This window comes from Rhinatrema bivittatum, chromosome 5 (genome assembly GCF_901001135.1).
Source record: "Rhinatrema bivittatum chromosome 5, aRhiBiv1.1, whole genome shotgun sequence".
NCBI classification, from domain to species: domain Eukaryota; kingdom Metazoa; phylum Chordata; class Amphibia; order Gymnophiona; family Rhinatrematidae; genus Rhinatrema; species Rhinatrema bivittatum.
In genome coordinates this window covers 46,811,450-46,832,656 of record NC_042619.1, presented here as the reverse complement: position 1 = coordinate 46,832,656, position 21,207 = coordinate 46,811,450, and the positions used below count along the sequence as shown (strand labels likewise).

General features: G+C 45.8%; 2 protein-coding genes across 4 annotated transcripts in view; one reads left to right on the top strand and one right to left on the bottom strand.

The window, feature by feature from the left end:
- Positions 1-4,024: 4,024 nt before the first annotated feature.
- LOC115091937 lies at positions 4,025-10,882 on the bottom strand. Of its 2 annotated transcripts, none has more exons than XM_029602300.1 (3): positions 10,523-10,882; positions 9,658-9,802; positions 4,025-7,128 (listed from the first exon to the last, which is right to left on the bottom strand). In XM_029602300.1, exons 1-3 carry the CDS (start codon positions 10,655-10,657, stop codon positions 6,152-6,154), a joined length of 1,257 nt encoding a protein of 418 aa, XP_029458160.1. In that variant the 5' UTR covers positions 10,658-10,882; the 3' UTR covers positions 4,025-6,151. The 2 variants fall into 2 exon arrangements, with proteins under 2 accessions (XP_029458160.1, XP_029458161.1); XM_029602301.1 differs by having other exon boundaries at positions 4,025-6,123.
- Positions 10,883-12,366: 1,484 nt separating this feature from the next.
- The window catches only part of CHORDC1 (cysteine and histidine rich domain containing 1), a 160,060-nt gene continuing 151,219 nt past the window's right edge, over positions 12,367-21,207 (top strand). The window contains exons 1-2 of one of the 2 annotated variants that reach the window (XR_003856844.1): positions 12,367-12,668; positions 19,105-19,154. Coding sequence is in view for 1 of the 2 variants with exons in the window: in XM_029602299.1 (XP_029458159.1) it covers positions 12,605-12,668; positions 19,105-19,154 (114 nt within the window). In the remaining variant the exon portion in view is untranslated. The remainder of the gene's footprint in view (positions 12,669-19,104; positions 19,155-21,207) is intronic. The other variant, XM_029602299.1, reaches the window with a different exon arrangement.

Here is a 21,207-nt window from a genome sequence, read left to right as displayed (position 1 = left end):
TGTTAGGAATTATTAGGAGGGGAATGGTGAATAAAATAGAGGATGTCTTAATGCCTCTGTATCGCTCCATGGTGAGATCGCACCTTGAATACTGGGTCCAGTTCTGGTCACCGCATCTCAAAAAGGATATAGCTGCACTGGAGAAAGTGCAGAGAAGGGCAACCAAAATGATAAGGGGCATGGAATGGTTGCCCTATGAGGAAAGGCTAAAGAAGTTAGGGCTGTTCAGTTTGGAGAAGAGATGACTGAGGGGAGGGATATGATAGAGGTCTACAAAATCATGAAAGTACTTGAACAAGTTAATGTAAATCGGTTATTTACTCTCTCAGATAATAGAAGGACCAGGGGGCAGGTCCGAAAAGGCTTGGAGTGGTCGGAGGACTACTCAGAGTCCAACCTTGCGTGGTTGGCCTCACCGAGGCTGTGCAGTTCTGCAGGGGCTTGGTCTCCGCTCTATTCCCAGATGAGGACCCGTCTCACCACAAGGGCATACACCATTCGTCCTGCAATGGGGAATGCCCCCTAGCGCTCCTCCCATCGCATTGCAACAGTTTGAGGATCAGGATTCGATGTTAAGAGCATTCCCCATCTTTTCAATGAATTTTGAATAAGATAGATCCTGTAGTGGAAAAGTATGATCTAGTGCAGTGGTTCCCAAACCTATCCTGGGGAACCTTCAGCCAGTTGGGATTTCAGAATATCTGCAATGAATATGTATGAGATAAATTTGCATTTACTGCCTCCATTGTATGCACATTTATCTCATACATACTAATTACAGATATCCTGAAAGCCTAACTAGCTGGGGGGCCCCCAGGAGAGGTTTGGGACCACTAACCTAGTGAATCTGGGGCCAGATCTGAAGGAACGCCCACCTGGCATCTTCAAATTCTGGGCAAAAAAATAAAAATCTGCACAGGAGAGGGAACTCTGCGCAAGTGCTGCACTCCGCAGCAGTGCAGAATTCCTCCAGGAGTAACCTGGGGACTCTCTTGAAGGCTCCCCTGATGAATAATGAAATGACAAGCAAGGAGAAAAAGGTGGAAAAAGCAGTTGATATGGTGAAAGAAAAGTTGGAATTCTGTCCTCTGAATGAGAGAAATTTGCTGTAATTGTCAATGAAGATTGAGGATGCAGGGGATCCTACAACAGGCAGTGACTGGGTCATCAATGGCTGAGTTGGTAAAGATGGAAATGTAGAAAGTAAAGTGTGAAATTCTCTGGCTTGGCATTGGTGGTGGAACATCTGGAACCAGGACGGGCTTCTGTTGTACCACAGACAATCTGTTAGAAGTTAGAAGAATGATAGAACAGACCAGATCCGAAGTCTTGAGGCAAAGATCTTTGGTCACTGGTTGAGAAACTGGAAGAGTTTCATAATAGGCAGTGGAAGGTGGAGGGAGTCTTCTAATGCAAACAGTCAAGGTTGGAAATATTAGGGATGCACAGAAGGAGGAAGAAATGAAGAAGTTGATATTCAAAAACCATTTAGACGGATAACTGAACAGTTATCCGTCTAAATGGCTATCTGGCTATATTCAAAACCGTATGTAGCTAAATTCTAGCCGCATAAGTCGGGGGCATTCCAGGGGCAGGCGGGAGATGTTTCTGGGCAGAGTAGAGTAGCTGCTTAACTTATGCGGCTAACTCTCACTGTAGGGCTAACTTTAAGATAGTTGGAGATATTCAGCGGCACGATCGCGTCGCTCAATATCCCTGTTAAGTTAGCCAGATAGCTATATCCGGCTAACTTAACTAGCCCCTCTGCAGCTGAATATCGACTTCAAAGTATCTAGTTAAACAAGCTCTTCAGAACTGCTTGGCCAAAAGCGCTATTGCTACAAGAATCCTCTTCAATATGAAAATGTGCTAGGGACATCGAAACTGCTGAGCCTTTACCTTGATATGAAATTGCTTATCAGACATAGCTTAACAGCAATCTGATATCCAGGCAGAGAGCAGCTGTTTCGTAACCAGAAGTCTCTAATTATGTGGGTTGTAAAAGACAAATAGTTGAGATTTTCTATATGTTTTGGACCTAAAAGAATAAAGCTTTTCTGCAGTCCAAGGTATGAAGGGTTTTTTCAGCTGTCTGAATGAGATATTGGAAAGAACATTGGTAAAACTATAGACTGATACGGCTGAAACTGAGAAAATACCTTAGGTAAGATGGGTTGTTAAAACTACCCTACTCTTCATATGTTTCATTTATTTCATTTATTAAAATTTATTAATCACCTAACACTTAACAAGGCCTAAACGATATACAAGAGTATATACATAATAAAAACAAAATAAAATACAAACAACAAATTTCAGCTTCACAGAAACCAAGAAGCAAAATACCAAATATTAATGGTACATTTACTGTTTTAGGCATAGGAGCATATTCCAAAAATGGAATATTCAATTATTAAATCATATTTACTTTAATAAGCAGATAAAGAACATTCATGCAGCCTCATGGATGAGAGGCAAGCCTTAAAACAGAATTATCAGCTGTTTCTAGGAAAGGGATGCATTCAGGCTTTAAAAGATATTTTGGCCAAATGGCTGACACCAGAAAGTCTGGATGTTTCGTGATATTGGATTTATTCCTGTTGGAGAGAAAATCTCTAGAAATTAAGTTCAGTTAAACATAAACAAATGCATCATATCTGGAATAAATTTATTCTAACAGTACCTGAAGATTTAAAAGGTTAAGTAAAATGGTATTAGATGTACGGCTGTATAATATTGTGCATTATAGCAAAGGAAGCTAATGATGCGTTATATTGGATTCTGTATCAGGTAAATGAATGATATGTACCTAGCAGAGTCAAAATTAGATGTTGTATATGATGGCTAAATGTTTGGAGGGTTATCCTGTCAGTACCTCTAATGTTCTATGGAAACATCAGTTTGTTTGTTGGTGGGTGGGGGGAGGAAAGGGTTGGGAGGGTTTGGGAAATGAAGTAAAATGTTTGGCTATAGAATGATACACTCAATTCAATTTTGATGTCTGAGTAGATGGCTATTTGTATTTCTTGGTAAAACCCATTAAAATATAGTTACAAAGAAAAAAAAACCTACTCTACTCTTGAAGACTTGTATGTTGTGTGCATATATGACTTAAGGCCTGGAGCTCTTTCACTCTACATGTCAAAGTAATTGCTATCAAAAACTATACTTTTTATGAAAGAAACCTGAAATCTACAGATGCTAAGGATCTGAAAGAGGATTCATTAGCTGAGAAAGAACTATATTTAGATCCCAGTGAGTAAATATGTCTTAGGAGCGCCATCACTTAGGTCTTCCAATTTCTCAACATCCAATAGTAGCAAGATTTATTAAAAATATTTGTGATATGCTATAATAGCATGCATGTACTCTGATGGAATTAGTCTTCAGTTTTGACCTGGAGAGACTTGAGAAGATATAATAGGGAAAAATTAAACACTTGAACAGATCCTCCTTTTCTGACATGGTTCATATGGAAAATCCTTTCCATTTAAAGATACAGAAACATCTGGTGGAAAATTAACTTGCTGTGAGAATAACTTCCTTTATTTCTTAGGGCAGGAGCATGATTTGCTTTATCCTGTTTTCAATATTCCAGATATGAATGCCAGAGATGGAAGGCTGGGATAAGTGTTCTTTTGTATTGTGTTAACACATTTGGAAATATTTGTAGACATAGTCATGAAAGTCAATCCATTCCTCCCCCTGATGCAATCACATTTATGTGGAAGTCACTTTAGCCTTCTTTATTCAAGTACAAACTTAGGCCCTAATTTATTAAGGCCTAAGTTTCCCCATTCTCAGGCTGATGCAATTTTGTATACTCAGAATAATGCACAGGTTAACCCACGGTTGGATGTGCATTTCGGACATGCGTCCATAACACCTTATGCAATATAGGGATCAGTGTCCAAAACATACATCTAAACCAGCACGTAGCTAATAGCGCTCATCACATGTAAATGCCATGTTTATTTATTTAGAAACTTTTATATACCGGTATTAGTGGGGACATCATACCGGTTCACATATTAACAGAAGGCTTGGAAAATACATTTCAACAGAGACGGCGAACTGGGCAGGGGGTTAACATAAGGCAGTATGGAAGATAGATTAAACAACAATAAGTCAACAAGAGGTCATAACAAGAAAAATAACAATATACAGTGTAATTAATTCCTTATAATATGGGCATCCAGGACCACATTCTCTCACATCCACCCCTTTTCATCCAATAAAATACAGACACAATTATTTGGGTAAAAACAAGGCCGCAGCTTTAATCACCAAACGGCCCGAGCCTCAATTTAAACAATTAACAGTAACAACATGGATTTCAGTACTGCAAACCCCCACCAGACTATCCGCCACTGTCCGGCAAGATAGCCTAACCCATCTTCTTCGCTTGCTCATTTTGGCCCTCACACACCAGGTTCTGACTCCCGCCACTCACCTGCAAGGAGCCAACCTGTGTGGACCCCCGCCGCCAACCTGCAAGGAGTCTGGCCAAACGGCCCCCGCCACCTTCCGGCAAGGAGCCACCCCCCGACAACAGCCCCCAGTTGTCATCCTTCACTTGCTTGTTACCAAAATCCATTACATATAACCAATAAACTAGCTGTTAAGGCTCGGGCCAACCAGCCGCGACGAACCAAGAACCCCAACCTCCCCCGCACACAAACCAAGAGAACAAAGGGTGGGTGGGAGGGTCGATCGACCTGCCAGCTAAACCCGCTCGCTCCAGCCCCCTCACTAACCCTAACCGCGCTCTTTCAACTAACCACCCCGAATTCAAAACCCCGCCAGCCAATCCCGTTCCGCCACGAAGCCCTTGCCTCCTCCTGGCCCAATCCGCGACTGCCGTGAGCTTCCCAAAGCCCTAGCTCATCGCCTACCCCCCCCTTACCCTTGCCAAAATATGACGTCGCCCGCCGCGTCACCCTCCACCCCCCGCTTCCCTGCTCGCGCACCCTGCTGCGCGAATGCGCCTGGGCCCACATTATCCCGACCGTGTGGGCACTGGGCCCACCCGGTCTTCCATAATATGGGCATCCAGGACCACATTCTCTCACATCCACCCCTTTTCATCCAATAAAATACAGACACAATTATTTGGGTAAAAACAAGGCCGCAGCTTTAATCACCAAACGGCCCGAGCCTCAATTTAAACAATTAACAGTAACAACATGGATTTCAGTACTGCAAACCCCCACCAGACTATCCGCCACTGTCCGGCAAGATAGCCTAACCCATCTTCTTCGCTTGCTCATTTTGGCCCTCACACACCAGGTTCTGACTCCCGCCACTCACCTGCAAGGAGCCAACCTGTGTGGACCCCCGCCGCCAACCTGCAAGGAGTCTGGCCAAATGGCCCCCGCCACCTTCCGGCAAGGAGCCACCCCCCGACAACAGCCCCCAGTTGTCATCCTTCACTTGCTTGTTACCAAAATCCATTACATATAACCAATAAACTAGCTGTTAAGGCTCGGGCCAACCGCCACCGGCACAGACATCCTATGTCCTGTGACCCCCCAAAGATGCGGCCTAGTTTACCGAGGAAATAATTCCTCTAAAGCCTCCTGAATGGAATTCAAAAATAAATCTGTCCCCAAGAAAGAAAGATGAATCCCATCATCCCGGAATAAACCAGTGACTTTCCCCCAGGACCAATCATATTTTATGTGGCGACCCCCCAATCTTTCCAACCAAAGCCCAATTTGCTGCTTTGCCTTGGACCTACATCTTCGCCACCGAATATTATTCCATTCAGCAGGCCTAACCACAATGTCGGACCAGCACAGAACGGTCGTAGGCAGCAAGATGGACACCGTCATTAAGTCCTTACGAACCATGCTAATAAATTGCTTGCCCGGCATCGTGCCCCAATCATTTCCCCCCAAATGTACTCCAAGGCCCGCGGTGCCGCGAGCCGGTCCCGCTCCCTCAGTACACAAGGGATAAGCTCATCCCAGAGCATCCCTCTACGTCCCAACCAATGAACCCGAACCCCCCTGTGTTGCAAGTCCAAATTCGGACCGTAAGGACGGCCGCAGGCGTGTCTGTGCGCCCAGTGAATGAACAAATGCCCGACAATCCATACCGCCATGTCCTCGGGCGCTGCACCTGCAAAGAAACTAAAGTTAAATGTCATTCATTCACACCCCAAATCGGGGCGGACATAAGCCCTATACGCTCCAGACCGCCATCGACCTATCCGCTGAATAACTCTTCCAGACAAGCCCGCTCCTGCCGCAGCCGTTGCCGCCCCAATTCGGAAAGAATGTGTTCCAAAACGACGTCCGTCCAGCCCCACTGAATTCAATGCCCTGCGAAGTACCGCCTCAAATTGATACTTCGTTAACGGTGCTGAATTAACATGCACCAAGAAATGCTCCGCATCCTCTGGTCTCTGTTGACAATATACCACCGCGTTCTGAACTGGACAAGAAATCAAACCGGGTACTGCAGAAAGCACAACCGACGAACCGCGCCCCAGCTGATCCATTTTGGAACGAGGAATTAATATCACGACCGCTTTATTGGTCACCAACACATTTTTCGCCAAGAGCCCCGGGTAGTCCCTATTACTAGCCGCTCGAGCTACTAGTTCACTAACCCGGAATGCACCGAAAAAAGCTAAAACAAAAGCGACCCTGAATAATATTGTTTCATAAGCAGAAGAACACACTTCAGAAAGAGCCTCCCATAGAAGGACAAGTATATCATGCGTTATTGGAAAACGCTGATCCGGCTTATGTGTCAACCCTCTCGACCATCCAGCTAATAACCGTTGTACAATAAAACGACCAGATGGAAATCCCCAACCATGAGCCTTCATGAAGAAGGAGAAACCCGTCAACTGCCTCCCGACCGCCGACCGCGAACAACCACTTGCCCTCGCTCGCTCGATGAAACGCACAAGTGTCACATCCGAAACCGGACCACCCGTCCAACCCTCTGCTAATAAAAATTCGGTAACCCGCCTAGCCCCACCCACATAACTTATCCATGTAGAGGAAGCTAATGAAGCTCGCAGCATCTTCCAGGACTCCGGGAACCCAATTTCCAGAGGGAAGACGGCACCGGAGTTCCACAAATCTCTGCTTCTGGAGCCAGTTCTCGAAACAACTGCCATTGAAACGAGAAAGAGAGTCAGCCACACCGTTAGAGACACCCGGCACGTGTCGAGCCCATATTGTCACATTTAAGGACATACAGCCTAAAATCAGTTCGCGCAACAACTCCGAAACCTTAATGCAACGCACTGATCTTTTGTTAATAACTTCGACAACCCCGGTATTATCGCTCCAAAATACTACTCTCTTCCCGCTCAACTGCGACCCCCATACGTGCACCGCCACCACGATTGGGAATAACTCCAAGAACGTGATATTTTTTGTAACTCCAGAATCTACCCAAGCCTCCGGCCAATGCGCCGCACACCACGCCCCCTGGAAATAAGCCCCAAATCCCAACGAGCCCGCAGCGTCTGTGAATAACTCCAACTCATGATTAGACATCGGATTGGATTGCCACAACGCTACCCCGTTAAAATTCTCCAAAACTTTATCCCACAAACGCAAATCCTCCCGTAAGTAAAGCGAATTGCGCACTCGATGATGCCGCTGCTTCAAGCCTGACATCGCATGCGACAACCTGCGCAAGAATACTCTACCCATAGGAATTACCGGACAGGCAAAGTTAAGGCTACCCACTAAGGATTGCAATTCTCTTAATGTCAATTTAGTTCGACCCACCGCCTCTCGGACCAACTCCCGAAGCCGCTCTACCTTAGTCGTCGGTAATCGCGATACCATAGCTACGGAATCCAATTCGATGCCTAGAAAAACCAAATTGGTACTAGGACCTTCTGTTTTGTTTACCGCAAGAGGAATCCCAAACTCCCCTGCTACCATTTGGAAACACCCCAACAATTGCTCACAATCTGCCGATCCAGCTCCCCCAACAAATAAGAAATCATCCAGATAATGCACTAACGATTTAGACCCTGCCCTGGTCTGCACAACCCAATGCACGAACGAGCTAAATGCTTCGAAATAAGCGCATGCTATGGAGCAACCCATTGGCATGCACATATCAAAGTAATACTCCTGCTGAAAACAGAAGCCTAACAACCGAAAACTATCCGGGTGAACAGGCAACAAACGAAAAGCTGATTCAATATCTACTTTGGCCATCAACGCACCCGGACCACAATGCTTAACCATCCGCACAGCTGAGTCAAATGATGAATATTTCACCGTGCATAATTCCCTAGGAATGCCATCATTCACGGATTTGCCCTCTGGGAAAGAAAGGTTGTGAATTAACCAAAACTTACCAAGCTCACGTTTTGGAATTACTGCTAACGGGGACAACACCAAATTCTTAAACGGAGGCTCTTTGAATGGCCCAGCAATTCGCCCAAGTGCTATTTCATCCTGTAATTTATCTTTAACCACCTCCCCTAAACGTCTCGCTGATGGACAATTATACCCCCCTCCAACATCCTCTCCCCCCCTCCCACTGGATTCTGAAACCCCACTTAAAACCCCGAAATAATAACAGCGCCACCTCTTTTTTGGGGTACAATCGTAACCAGGGCTCCATAGCTGCAACCCTGATTGGTGTCGAAGCTCGCTCAAACCCCAGGTTTTCCCCCTCCTTTTGGGGCTTGAATTGAGACCTGTCCGTCACTTGTCCGCTTACCACACCTGGAGGCCGGATGCCCGGCTCCGCAATTGGAGCAAGCATGCCGGAATTTACAATCCGGGAATATGCATGTGGAGCGATTAAATTTCCAGCACACATCGTTGCGCCCAGTGCCTCCCTTTCCTGTGCTACTAATGGGCGCATCCTTCCGAAAGGACCGCGTCTGACCCGAACCAGTGACTAGTCCTTGCCCCGACCCTCCCCCAGACGACTTAGAGGCCATCTGTGTGAGCCATAACCCCACGTCTTGCGTGCCCCAAGATATAAATTTGTTCTCTTCTATACGATCTCTAAATCGCTCGTCATAATTTAACCATGACCAGCCCTCATAAGTCCTGCTTGCCGCTAAAATTGCATCAGCATAAGACAGCAGGGATCCATACTGGGATGGATCCTTTTTTCCCACTACACTAGCTAATCGTAAAAAAGCCCGCATCCAGTTATGCACATTGCGGGCCACTTTCGGCTGCGCCCCGGGGAATCGCTCACTCTTTCCCCGCTTCTTCCTCCCCTTACGCTTAACCCGACGACCTTCTAATAATTTGAAAATATCAATAAACTGCCTTCGCCGAATACGTTTACGAATAGAACGCGGCACCTCCTCCCACAGCTCCGTAAGAGCTACCAAAGCTGGAGCTCCATGGACTGTTGCCCCCCCCTTTACCACTGACCCAGATCCCGAAGAACTGGAAGAAGTCGAAGAAGAAGAAGACGACGATGAAGACGAGTCGGAAGAACTAGAACGCGCCCTCTTTCTTTTCTTCTTAGACTTTCCCGCCTTAGTCGACCCCCTTTTTAATTTTTTACTATCACCATCTTTAACCTTAGGCAACATCGCGCTGCACTCTCTTCCCCCGCTACCCCTCTCTCCTATGTCCCCCTCATCTAATCCCCCCGCACTGGGAATCACACCCCGGACCTGACGTGGGAATATGATAAACTCACCGGAAGGCTCAGGCTCCTCCATCAATAACACATCCACATTTATCCGTGCACTCTGACCGCTGTCCTCTGCCAGCGGAGCCTCGTTTCTCCAGGCCTCACGTCGGGAAGGCCCCGGTAATTCTCCGTCGTCCTGCTCCCATCCCCTCTGCAAACAAACAGCAGGGACAGAAGATGAGGCCAAAACCGGCACACCATGCGACACTCCTCTTGCCCCAGAACCTCCCGTACCCCTTCCCCTGCCCAACGCACCCCTACATATCGACCTACCAATGCCTCGGCCCCCCCTTTTACTCACCACCCCGCTCTCACTTCCACCCCGAACCGTGTGCTGCGGAAACCTTTCCACGCTGCTACCCTTCTGCACTGCACCCCTTTGGTCAAACTCCCCAGACGACTTACGGCCCTGCAATAAGCCTAACCCCCCCGTACCTCCCGCTGCCGCGGGACCCATATGAGAAGCGCGAATTATTGTGGCTTCATGTTCTCCATATGCCTCTCGTCCCCCTGTAATCCCCCCTCTATTACGGCGACTACGTGAAACCTGCCTAAGCCGCGCTCTCGCCAGCCCTGATCTCCCTTCAAAATTCTCAATTGTGCCACACAATCCTGCAGATTCACCCGCACCCTTACCCTCATCAGCACCAGCTGCCAAATTCCCCGATGCTGTTCTGTCACCCCTCCCTTTTGAACGAAGCCGCGCACTTCGCCCCCCTCTTCCCCTCGCCTCTCCTCTAAGCACCTACCCCGACTGAGCGAAGCCAAACCCCCTCAAACAATCACCGCTACCGCCCCTAGACAGTCCTCGAGCTCCCCCTCCCCCTAACGTTCCGGGCCCGCCCTTGCCACCAACACCAATGCCGCTCACCCGCTCAGGAACCGCCTCCATTTCTCGAACAGCCGCTTCATCTTCCGGCACCCACGCTGCTTCTTCGGAGTCTAAAAAGGCTGCAAGAACGTGATCCACCTCCTCCGACTCCCAATCCGAACCCGGACCCGCCATCTCGCTCTCCGCTCCCGACGTCGCAATACTGGGACCGCCCTTTCCGATCGCGCCGCTGACAGCAACCTACAGGCCCAAGCGGGTAAGTAAGCCCTCGATCGACCTGCCAGCTAAACCCGCTCGCTCCAGCCCCCTCACTAACCCTAACCGCGCTCTTTCAACTAACCACCCCAAATTCAAAACCCCGCCAGCCAATCCCTTTCCGCCACGAAGCCCTTGCCTCCTCCTGGCCCAATCCGCGACTGCCGCGAGCTTCCCAAAGCCCTAGCTCATCGCCTACCCCCACCCTCCCTCTTACCCTCACCAAAATATGACGTCGCCCGCCGCGTCACCCTCCCCCCCCTCCCCCCGCTTCCCTGCTCGCGCACCCTGCTGCGCGAATGCGCCTGGGCCCACATTATCCCGACCGTGTGGGCACTGGGCCCACCCGGTCTTCCAATATAAGGAAACGGGCAGTCACCTAGGGGGTGGGAGCTATGGTGGGGAAGGGAGGAGCTATTCTGGGTAGACCATGTTAATGAGGGTAGAGCATGTTAATGAGGCTATTAGCTACTTCCCCCTTATGTAAAAAATAAATGTGTGCCCGACACACAAATTTTTACTCTCAAAAATTAACGCCAGTTCCTTGAGGAGCCCCAAAAGTTAACAGAAAAGCAGAACATATTGCTTTTCTGTAGTTCCTCTGACTTAATATCATGGCGATATTAAGTCAGAGGAACTGAATAAAGGAGTAACATTAAATATATATATCTTGCCGGTGGCCAGGTTAGGAAAACTGATGCTCAATTAACGAGTTTCCATTTTGCTAACCCATGGTTGTGCTCAGGTCGCTTGTAAAATTTAGCATCTGTTTGCTTACATGCACGGTCACTTCTCCTGGGCGCCTGATGCCAACGAGGCGCTAGCGCCTCCTTTTTTATGCAGCAGCTCATTTGCCTTCTGCATTGCGTGCCCAGGAGGATGGGCGCACGTTAGAAAACCGGGCGCTCGTTTTTCGCTCGCCAATACTTCATTGGCCTGCCTGTGTCTAAGGGAAAATGGCTTATTATATCATGCCCTTGGCTGGAAGCCTTCTAAGTCTCAAATATCTACTGTATCTGAGATGTAATTTACCTTAAACTTTAGTTTGGAAAGTTGAATAATAAAATCCAAACTGTTCGATAAACACAGGATCTTTGTGCTCATCGAACAACGTAAAAGACAGATAATACCGAGTATAACATTTTCTAAGGTGAGGGAGTTTGTTAAGAAAAGGTAACATGGATAAAATTCTTAGGCAACATCATTCACTGGCGATAGCTTTACTTAAGAAGTCCCCGCTTAAAGAAATAGTAACTAGAATATAAATATAAAATTGTAGTTAAATACGTTTGTGACAAATATTAGGAAATAGAACCGAATTACTAGCAGACAAAACCAGCCCGCCAATACATATCCAGACAAAGGCATTACAAACGATCCCCCACCAAAGTTTTAATGCCGATTTGTAATTCACAAAAAGACAAAGCATAACTTTCTTTTTCCAATAAGACCTAGACCTTTACTAAATCTGGGACGTGCAACATTTGCCTCTTTCACCAGTCGGCTAGCATAACCTCAGTTTTGGACTAAATCACGCCCCTCTTTCTTACGTTCTATGAAAGAGCGAGGTTTACCGCACGCTAGCCAATTACAACGTGGCCTTTTCTTTTGACGTGCAGGGCGTGACGTGGTCTTTTTCCTACGGGAGACTTGCGGCTGCTGTGCGCAGGCGTGGTAGTGGAATTGTCGCGAACCTTCCCGAAGGACACCGGTGCTTTCCGGAAGGGGGAAGCGCCAGGCCGGCCGGTGTCTGAGGGTTTTCTCAGTTGAGGAGTCGGGTTGGCAGTGGAAATTCTCGTGCGTTTTGGAGGTGCCGCCGGGCTACACGCTGCACTTTTGAGTCGCTTCTGCTGGACCTCTTTCGCCATGTCGCTGCTGTGTTATAACAAGGGCTGCGGGCAGCGCTTCGAGCCGGACGCCAATGCGGACGGTGAGGGGCAGAGCGTTGTATGAATGCGGGCTTTGGGAGAGAGCGGGTGAGATTAGCATGTGATGAAACTCCACGTTAGAGAGGCGGGTGTTACGGGCATCCTTAAGAGCGCGGATGCGAGGGGTGAAACCTTGTCGAGACGGAGGGGAGGCGCTCATTGCGTCTGGCCAGGGGAAGCTACTAGTTAGGCCTTTTATTAGTCCCTAGCTATCCTTATTTTTATAGTTTTAGCATATAAGTAGCGTGGAGTATGTGTTATGTGTATTAGAGACAGCCCCTACATGAGTTCTCGATGTAATAAGACATACAAGATGTATGCTGAACTGCAACCACATTTTCTTTATTTAGGAGCTAAAAACAGTTAATTTCCGATGCTGTAAGGTAATGGAATGTTCATGTATCACTCTAACCCAAATGTATGCGCCCACAAATACAATTAATAAAAGTTTTGCACATTCAACATGGTTTGTGCATAAATTCCGAGTACAGGCCCTTTCCACCAGGCGCTTCAGTTTCAACTCTATAAACTAACACTAACTTCAGGGTCAGCTCCATAGACTAACACTAGTTCCAGGAACTTTACTTAATTTCTGACCAGGGGGTAAATTTCCAGCAATAAGCCTATGCACCTATTTGCATTGGGGAGTAATAGCTCCTGCGTTGATGAACAGGACATTAACATGGAGGAGTGCTTGTGGGTACAGTTTTACTGCTGATTTTGCACATACTTTTTGTGTTTAAAGTGGGAGTAAAGTTGTATGCACAAAAAACATAAGTACCAATGAGTGTACCTCATATCTGGGCCCCAGAAAGTGTATGTGAGACCCTTGAGAGAGAGAGCAGGCATTTATATGCATGTGAGACAACACTTGCTTTCTTTTTGTACAAGAGCAAGAACAGCTGTTATCTGTATGGGAGAGAACTTACCTAAAAGAAGAGAATATCAAACCATACCTGAAAGAGTGGCTGCGTGTGTATGGCTGAAACAGACTCTACCTGAGAGAGTATGGGTGTTGTGTATGCATGCATATGAAGGTGGGAACCTGATCCACTTTTGTTGACTTATTATTTATTATTTTATTTAACAATTTTTCTATACCGACATTAAAATACACATCATGTCGATACAGAACGTGCCCGCTCTCCCGGCGCGCGCACAGGCCAGTGTCCTGTGCGTGCGAGACAGTAAATAAAAATATGCTAAGTAGGGCCCACGGTAAAAGGCACTAGGGACACTAGCGTGTTCCTAGTGCCTCCTTTTTGACAGGAGCGGCGGCTGTCAGCGGGTTTGACAGCCGATGCTCAATTTTGCTGGCGTCAGTTCTCGGACCCTCTGACAGCTACGGGTTCAGAAACCGGACGCCGGCAAAATTGAGCGTCCGGTTTTCAACCCGCGAGCTGCAGGCTGAATTTAAATTTTTAATTATTTTTTACTTTTGGAACCTCTGACTTAATATCGCCATGATATTAAGTCGGAGGGTGTACAGAAAAGCAGTTTTTACTGCTTTTCTGTACACTTTCTTGGTGCCGAGAGAAAGCGCCTACCTTTGGGTAGGCGCTAATTTCTGAAAGTAAAATGTGCAGCTTGGCTGCACATTTTACTTTCTGAATCGCGTGGGAATAACTAATAGGGCCATCAACATGCATTTGCATGTTGCGGGTGCTATTGGTTTCAGGGGGAGGGGAGGGGGTTGGATGTGCAATTTCGCGCTATTACCCCTTACTGAATAAGGGGTAAAGCTAGCGCGTCGAAAATGCGCGTCCAACCGCGGGTTAAGAGTGCGCTCCACCGGAGCACACTGTACTGTTTTGGCCTGATTGTTTTATTTTGAGAAGAAAATGTGACACCTGGTTTCATATTCCTATTGATTACATCAGACACCTTCGATTGATCATCCATTGCTGGTTTGCCCCATTGCATGGGTTTATAGTTCAGATTTTCTTAGGGATGTCAGTGTGCAAAATTAGAATTAAACATCTATGCAAGCAGTGGGACAGAACTAGATCATCCTGTTTGGACAAACTGGCATGTCTTTGGTCATGGATAGAGACATGAAGAAGCAGCAGCGAGTGGTGCAGCAGTCACTTAAATATGTTATACTCCAAATGTACGAGATAATCATATAGACAAGGCAGAAAATGGATAGGGACATGAAATCTGTTGCATTTTCTTCCCAAAACAAGTAATAGATTAGTGCTTTATACACACACAGTTGGATGTTGCTTTGGCTAACTTTTTTTAAATAGAAAAGACAAGTCTACTTTCATAATTCACAGTTCACTTTTGTGTTTTTATTGACCTTTTTTCGTGTACAGTTATAACTAGGAAATTGACAACCTCATATTTGAAAGTCCTTACTGAAATATAATTTGTGTTTTTCCAGTATGTGTCCCTCACTAGGAGAAATGCTTGATTTTACTCCAGAGGTGTGCTGAAAAATGGAAAAAGTGTCCCCACAATATTTTTTTAATTTGTGTTTATTTCAGAGTCTTTGATTAGAAGCCATGCACCAGTGCTTCTTCCGGAACCCTGCATCATGCACTCTAAATTCAGCCACCAAGTTTCACCCTTATTAATGACCATGATTCCTTCTCCATTTCTTTCCAGCTGTCAACTCTGCCTCCACATTATCCCCAGTCAAACTGGGATGCTGAGGACTAGACCTGATTTTGTGTAATTTAAACAATGCATACAATTCTGAAACATTTTCAGAGGGAATTCCCTCTGAGTAGGTCAGTAACAGTTTGCCATAAGACACTGAACTCCTTTCTCTAACCCACCACTTTCTCCCCTAGCCATCAGCCTGTCCCCAATATTCTCTCCTCCTCCAGTCCATCCTGATGAACAATAAATAGCATCTACATGCTGACATAGGCAGCACTACCCTCCTTGGGGGGGGGGGGGGGGTTATGGAGAGGGGGAAACCTGAGGTGCATTAGGTTTCTTCTTCTCTTACTGCCTAAATCCTCTTGTCCCACATCATCTTTATTTATTTATTTATTTAAAATTTTTATATACCGGCATTCATGTTGCAAACACATCATGCCGGTTTACATATAACAGGGGTGTACAGTAAACAATTCAATAACCTATTTGTGTAGAAGGAAGCAGTTACAAATAACAAGGTAATAGAACTGGGAGGAGAGAAGAAAAGAAAGAGAATAACATTAGGTATAGGTATTTACATTAGTAATAACATTTTTACATGTGGAAGTGGTAGAATCTGGCTGAATAGAATTAATCGGTGTCCCGGGAAAGCTTTTTTAAACAGCCAGGTCTTAAGTCTCTTCCTGAAGTTGGGAGGCTGGGCTCCTGTCTAAGGTCCGGTGGGATGGAGTTCCATAGAAGGGGGCCGGCTGTTGAAAAGGCCCGATCTCTCAAGGTAATGTGTTTGGTAGTTTTGGCTGGGGGCACTTGAAGAGATCCTCTGAGTGTGTCTCTTGTTGGTCTGGAGGAGTTATAAATTTGGAATGGGACTTGTAAGTCGAGTGGGGTGTGTTGATGGATGGTTTGTATATTATGGAAAGAGATTTGTAGAGGATTCTAAAGTGAACAGGCAACCAGTGGAGATCTTTTAGGATTGGAGATATATGGTCCCTCCTCCTGGAGTTTGTCAGTAATCTTGCCGCAGCGTTTTGTAACATCTGGAGGGGTCTAGTATAGGAGGAAGGTAGGCCCAGAAGGATAGAGTTACAGTAATCGATCTTAGAAAAAATGATAGCTTGTAGAATGGTTCTGAAGTCCTGAGTGTGGAAGAGTGGTCTAATTCTTTTCAGAACTTGGAGTTTGTGGAAACAGTCCTTGGTGGTTCTGTTGATGTAAGCTTTAAGGTTCATCCGGTTATCAATTAATACTCCTAGATCTCTCACCTGTGTAGTAGTTGGGATAGTTGGAGGATTAGAGATGGCATTATTATCTGGGGAGATGAGAAGCAGTTCTGTTTTAGAGGAGTTTAAAACTAGGTTTAGGTTAGCCAGGAGATGTTTAATTTCGAAGAGACAGTTTTCCCAGTGAACCAATGTTTTTGTGTAAGATTCTTTAATGGGTATCACGATCTGGATGTCGTCGGCGTAGAGGAAATGTTTGAGGTTAAGGTTGGAGAGGAGTTGGCAGATAGGTAAAAGATAAATGTTAAAGAGTGTAGGTGACAGTGAGGAGCCCTGGGGGACACCTATGGATGCGTCCATTCGTGAAGATTCTTTGTTCTGTATCTTAACCTTGAAGCCTCTGTTGGAGAGAAAAGATTTAAACCATGAGAGAGCTGTGCCTGAGATACCTATAGAAGCCAGAATGGAAGTGAGAATGGAATGATTGACCGTATCAAAGGCGGCTGATACGGTCAATCTTGGCTTGTATGGGTTGCCAGTCCCATGTTCTTTATGTCTGTGTGGGCCACTGCTGGCACTGGGTTTGTGCAGGAGCTGCTGCTTTCTCTTTGGGGGGTTTTCCTTGTTATGGCAATTGCTGCCTCAGCTAAAAATCTGCGGCTGAAATTAAGAGTTCTCCGGGGGGGGGGGGGGGGGGGGGGAATGGGGAATTGTGCAGTGATGCAGAATATCTGTAGGAGTAGCATTTGCTTGTGTGCTAGTCTCTTTGGTTGTAGATGGCACTGAACCTTGTAAAATACCAAAAAATACCTACTTGTTTATATATGCCATCACAAACCAGCACATGGAACATGTTTATATGCTGCTCACTACCTTTACTGTTTAAAATTGTAACTTTGCCTGCCCAGTGTTTGAGGCAGTGCTGTGTGCTGCCATGTGGAGGGTCCCTGGTTCAATTCACAGGTCTAGTCTTCTGCATCCTGGTTTGACTGGGGATTCTCTGGAGGGAGAGTGAATCATGGTCATTAATAAGGGTGAAACTTGGTGGCTGAATTTAGAGCCCATGATGCAGGGTTCTGGAATAAGCACTGGTGCATGGGTTCTGATCAAAGACTGTCACTGTGTTGACTAGACTAGGAATAGTGGGAAGGAGGGTTTATTAAGATTATGGAAAAATTCCCAGTTAGTTTAAAATTAAGGCTTATGGCAGGATCTCTGTTCGCCTTTCAATTGAACTGGAAGGAAAAGAGGAACTATTGCCCACCTTACCCACTGCGTGCAAGTTTGGATATAAAAAGGAGACAAACTTGCATAGTTTTTAAACAGATATGCCAGCAGCATCTACTGTTATGAATTCTACAGTTGTAGATGCTTTAGTATGTATATTGTTTTTCAGTTTGTAAATATGGCCAGCAATGAACTATTCAGCTGCTGTTCCATTGTGTACACTGACACTATAAGTTTAAAATAGCATAACATGTTTGGTAATATGGCAGTCTGACTGAATATCCTTAGTGTTTATTTTATTATATTCTGCTTTTTGATACTTCAAAGAGGATTACATTCAGGTACTGTAGATATTTCTGTATCCCCAGAGGGCTTACAATCTAACTTTTGTACCTAAGGCAACAGGGGTGAAGTTACTTAGCCAAGCTCCCAAGGGATTTGAACCCTGGCTTCCCATCCCTCTGCTCAAACCACTAGGCTACTACATATCTGATTAGAATGTGATGTAAAGAAAGGGCTTTCACAATTTGCTAAAACAGTATAGCTTTGTAATAAATGGATCTTGAAATTTTATGCCATTGGTGTGAGTACTGCACACTCTGCTTTAGGATTAATTAGCTGTTTTCAAGGCCAGAGACTTTTCAGTCTCACTGATGACAAGTATTTTTTATGCCTCATATGGTCGTGCCCCTGAGATGTGTGACGCATTGCATTGGATTTCAGGAAAGAATTTGATAATTTTTAAGCACATAATGTTCTACCCGTTTTGCTGTATCTTTATGGAAGTACAGAGTGTGTGTGCGTGCGCATGTAAGGCACTTGATAGCTCCAACCTTGGTTTGATATATATTAAAAAAGAGCAAGGTATTTATTGTTTGTAGTTGCAATAGCATTTAATATGAGGGTGGAAACTAGATCTGAGAATGGTTAGGGGAGTAAGAAGACAGTGTGAGGAAAGAAAGGAGATTAGAAGAGAAGAGGAAGACACACATTTGGAAGGGGTAAGATGTAGAGGAGACAAAAGGAATGAAATGTGTAAAAAAAAAAAAAAAAAAAAAGTGGAGAAAAAAGAAATTAGCCAAACACACAGAAAGATTGATAACTTTAAAATGAAAACATTAAATTGTAAAAATTGGAGCTATTAAAATAGAGCAAGGTATTTATTATAGTGTTTGTAGTGGCAGCATCATTTAATATGTCCATATTGTTTGTATGAATTTATGAATGTAATATTTTGAAGACACCGATAACTTTGGAATGAGTGGCATATACATTTCTTAAATAAGTTTGACTTTTTTGAGAAAAAATGGAGGCCAGTTGTTTCTCATGTATTTCAAAATGGATATCTTTAGTAATTGACCATTATTATTTTTTATTCCAGATGCCTGCACATATCACCCTGGTGTACCAGTCTTTCATGATGCACTAAAGGTATGTACAAGATGCTCTTGGACAGAAAGAAAGCCTTATTAGTTGCTTTAATGAGCAACATTGATTCCGTGAGAAAACTCTTGAGTAGTTCTTTGACTGGACTTAAAGCTTTTCAGAAGGGTTTAACTAGCTATCTCATTTTCCCCACCTATCCCTCACCCACCCTAGTTCTTCTTTAAAGATATTTTTCATTGGCCAGGCGTTAGTTTTGGCCTCCTTATGCGCAGCGTGTTCCCCAGGGTTAGAGGGCTCTTCAGGGCTTCTTGCCTCCTCCCTCAGGGAGGGAACATCTGTCTCGGCTTCGCGGGAAGAGGATTCTCCGCCTGTTCTAGTCTCGGTGAGGGAAGACCTCACCGGGGGAAGTGATATCACCCCAGCCGACTCTCCAGTGGGGGAGGGGGACCCGGAAGGTTTTAAGAACATAAGAAAATGCCATACTGGATCAGACCAAGGGTCCATCAAGCCCAGCATCCTGTTTCCAACAGTGGCCAATCCAGGCCATAAGAACCTGGCAAGTACCCAAAAACTAAGTCTATTCCATGTAACCATTGCTAATGGCAGTGGCTATTCTCTAAGTGAACTTAATAGCAGGTAATGGACTTCTCCTCCAAGAACTTATCCAATCCTTTTTTAAACACAGCTATACTAACTGCACGAACCACATTCTCTGGCAACAAATTCCAGAGTTTAATTGTGCGTTGAGTAAAAAGAACTTTCTCCGATTAGTTTTAAATGTGCCCCATGCTAACTTCATGGAGTGCCCCCTAGTCTTTCTACTAACCGAAAGAGTAAATAACCGATTCACATATATCGTTCTAGACCTCTCATGATTTTAAACACCTTTATCATATCCCCCCTCAGTCGTCTCTTCTCCAAGCTGAAAAGTCCTAACCTCTTTAGTCTTTCCTCATAGGGGAGTTGTTCCATTCCCTTTATCATTTTGGTAGCCCTTCTCTGTACCTTCTCCATCGCAATTATATCCTTCTTGAGATGCGGCGACCAGAATTGTACACAGTATTCAAGGTGCGGTCTCACCATGGAGCGATACAGAGGCATTATGACATTTTCCGTTTTATTCATCATTCCTTTTCTAATAATTCCCAACATTCTGTTTGCTTTTTTGACTGCCGCAGCACACTGCACCGACGATTTCAATGTGTTATCCACTATGACGCCCCAGAATTTGTCCTCCTTATGCACCAGGCTTTCCTGGCAAGGAAACGCTCTGCGGTAAAGCGGCCCGGCCTCCTGGGGGCAGGTTTGGACCCGCCTGAGAAAAGAGGTCAAGGTATAGACCCTCATCAGCGCCTCCCTGATCAGGCTCACCCCACAGGGGATTCTCCCCAGGGTACGTGAGATCCGATCCCGGGGTCTGGGGTGACGCCGGGTTCTGGGGTAGTAGGGGCGGCAGACCTGGATCCGCAGTCAGATCCGGCTGATGTGGATACTGATGATCCGGATGAGCCCGATGACCCACCTGCAGAGGGGTATGACCCCAGCATGGTGCGTTTGTTCAAGTGGGATGAGTTAAGACCCCTTATTCCCCAGGTCCTTGAAGTTCTGGGACTTAAGGTTTCTCATGAGTCTGACAACAAGGGCGTCAATCCAGTCCTTCGCAAACTAGTGACCCGGGAGTGGGAGACTCCGGATTCCGGCTTGAAGGTGGGCAGAGCTATGGCGAAACTGTACCCATTATTGTCTGATATTTTGGATTTACTGAAGATTCCAAAGGTGGATGCCGTGGTCTCGGCAGTCACAAAAAAGACCACTATCCTGGTTGCTGAGGCGGCTGCCCTTAAGGATATACAGGACCGCAAGCTGGAGAACCAGTTGAAGTGAGCATTCAAGGTTGCTGCACTAAGCCTTCAGGCGGCGGTTTGCGCTAGCCTCATGCAGAGGGCCTATCTGTGTTGGGTCCAGGAGTCTGCTGCCGGGCCTGGTACGGGTGACAGTGGGGCTCTGCCGCCCACCCACCTAGAAGCAGGCATCGCTTATGTTGCAGATGCTTTGTATGATCTGGTAAGGACTTTGGCGAGAGGTATGATGTCCTTGG

What these genes read in the sequence shown, in the direction of transcription:
- LOC115091937 (XM_029602300.1), bottom strand. Translation starts at nt 10,657, where the DNA reads ATGGCGGGTCCGGGTTCGGATTGGGAGTCGGAGGAGGTGGATCACGTT. An exon ending in TGGAGGCGGTTCCTGAGCGG is followed by an intron (nt 9,803 to 10,522) that starts GTGAGCGGCATT and finishes GTTTGTTTGCAG; the next exon opens with AGGGGATGGGAGCAGGACGA. An exon ending in GGAGGAGCCTGAGCCTTCCG is followed by an intron (nt 7,129 to 9,657) that starts GTGAGTTTATCA and finishes TTTCAATGGCAG; the next exon opens with TTGTTTCGAGAACTGGCTCC.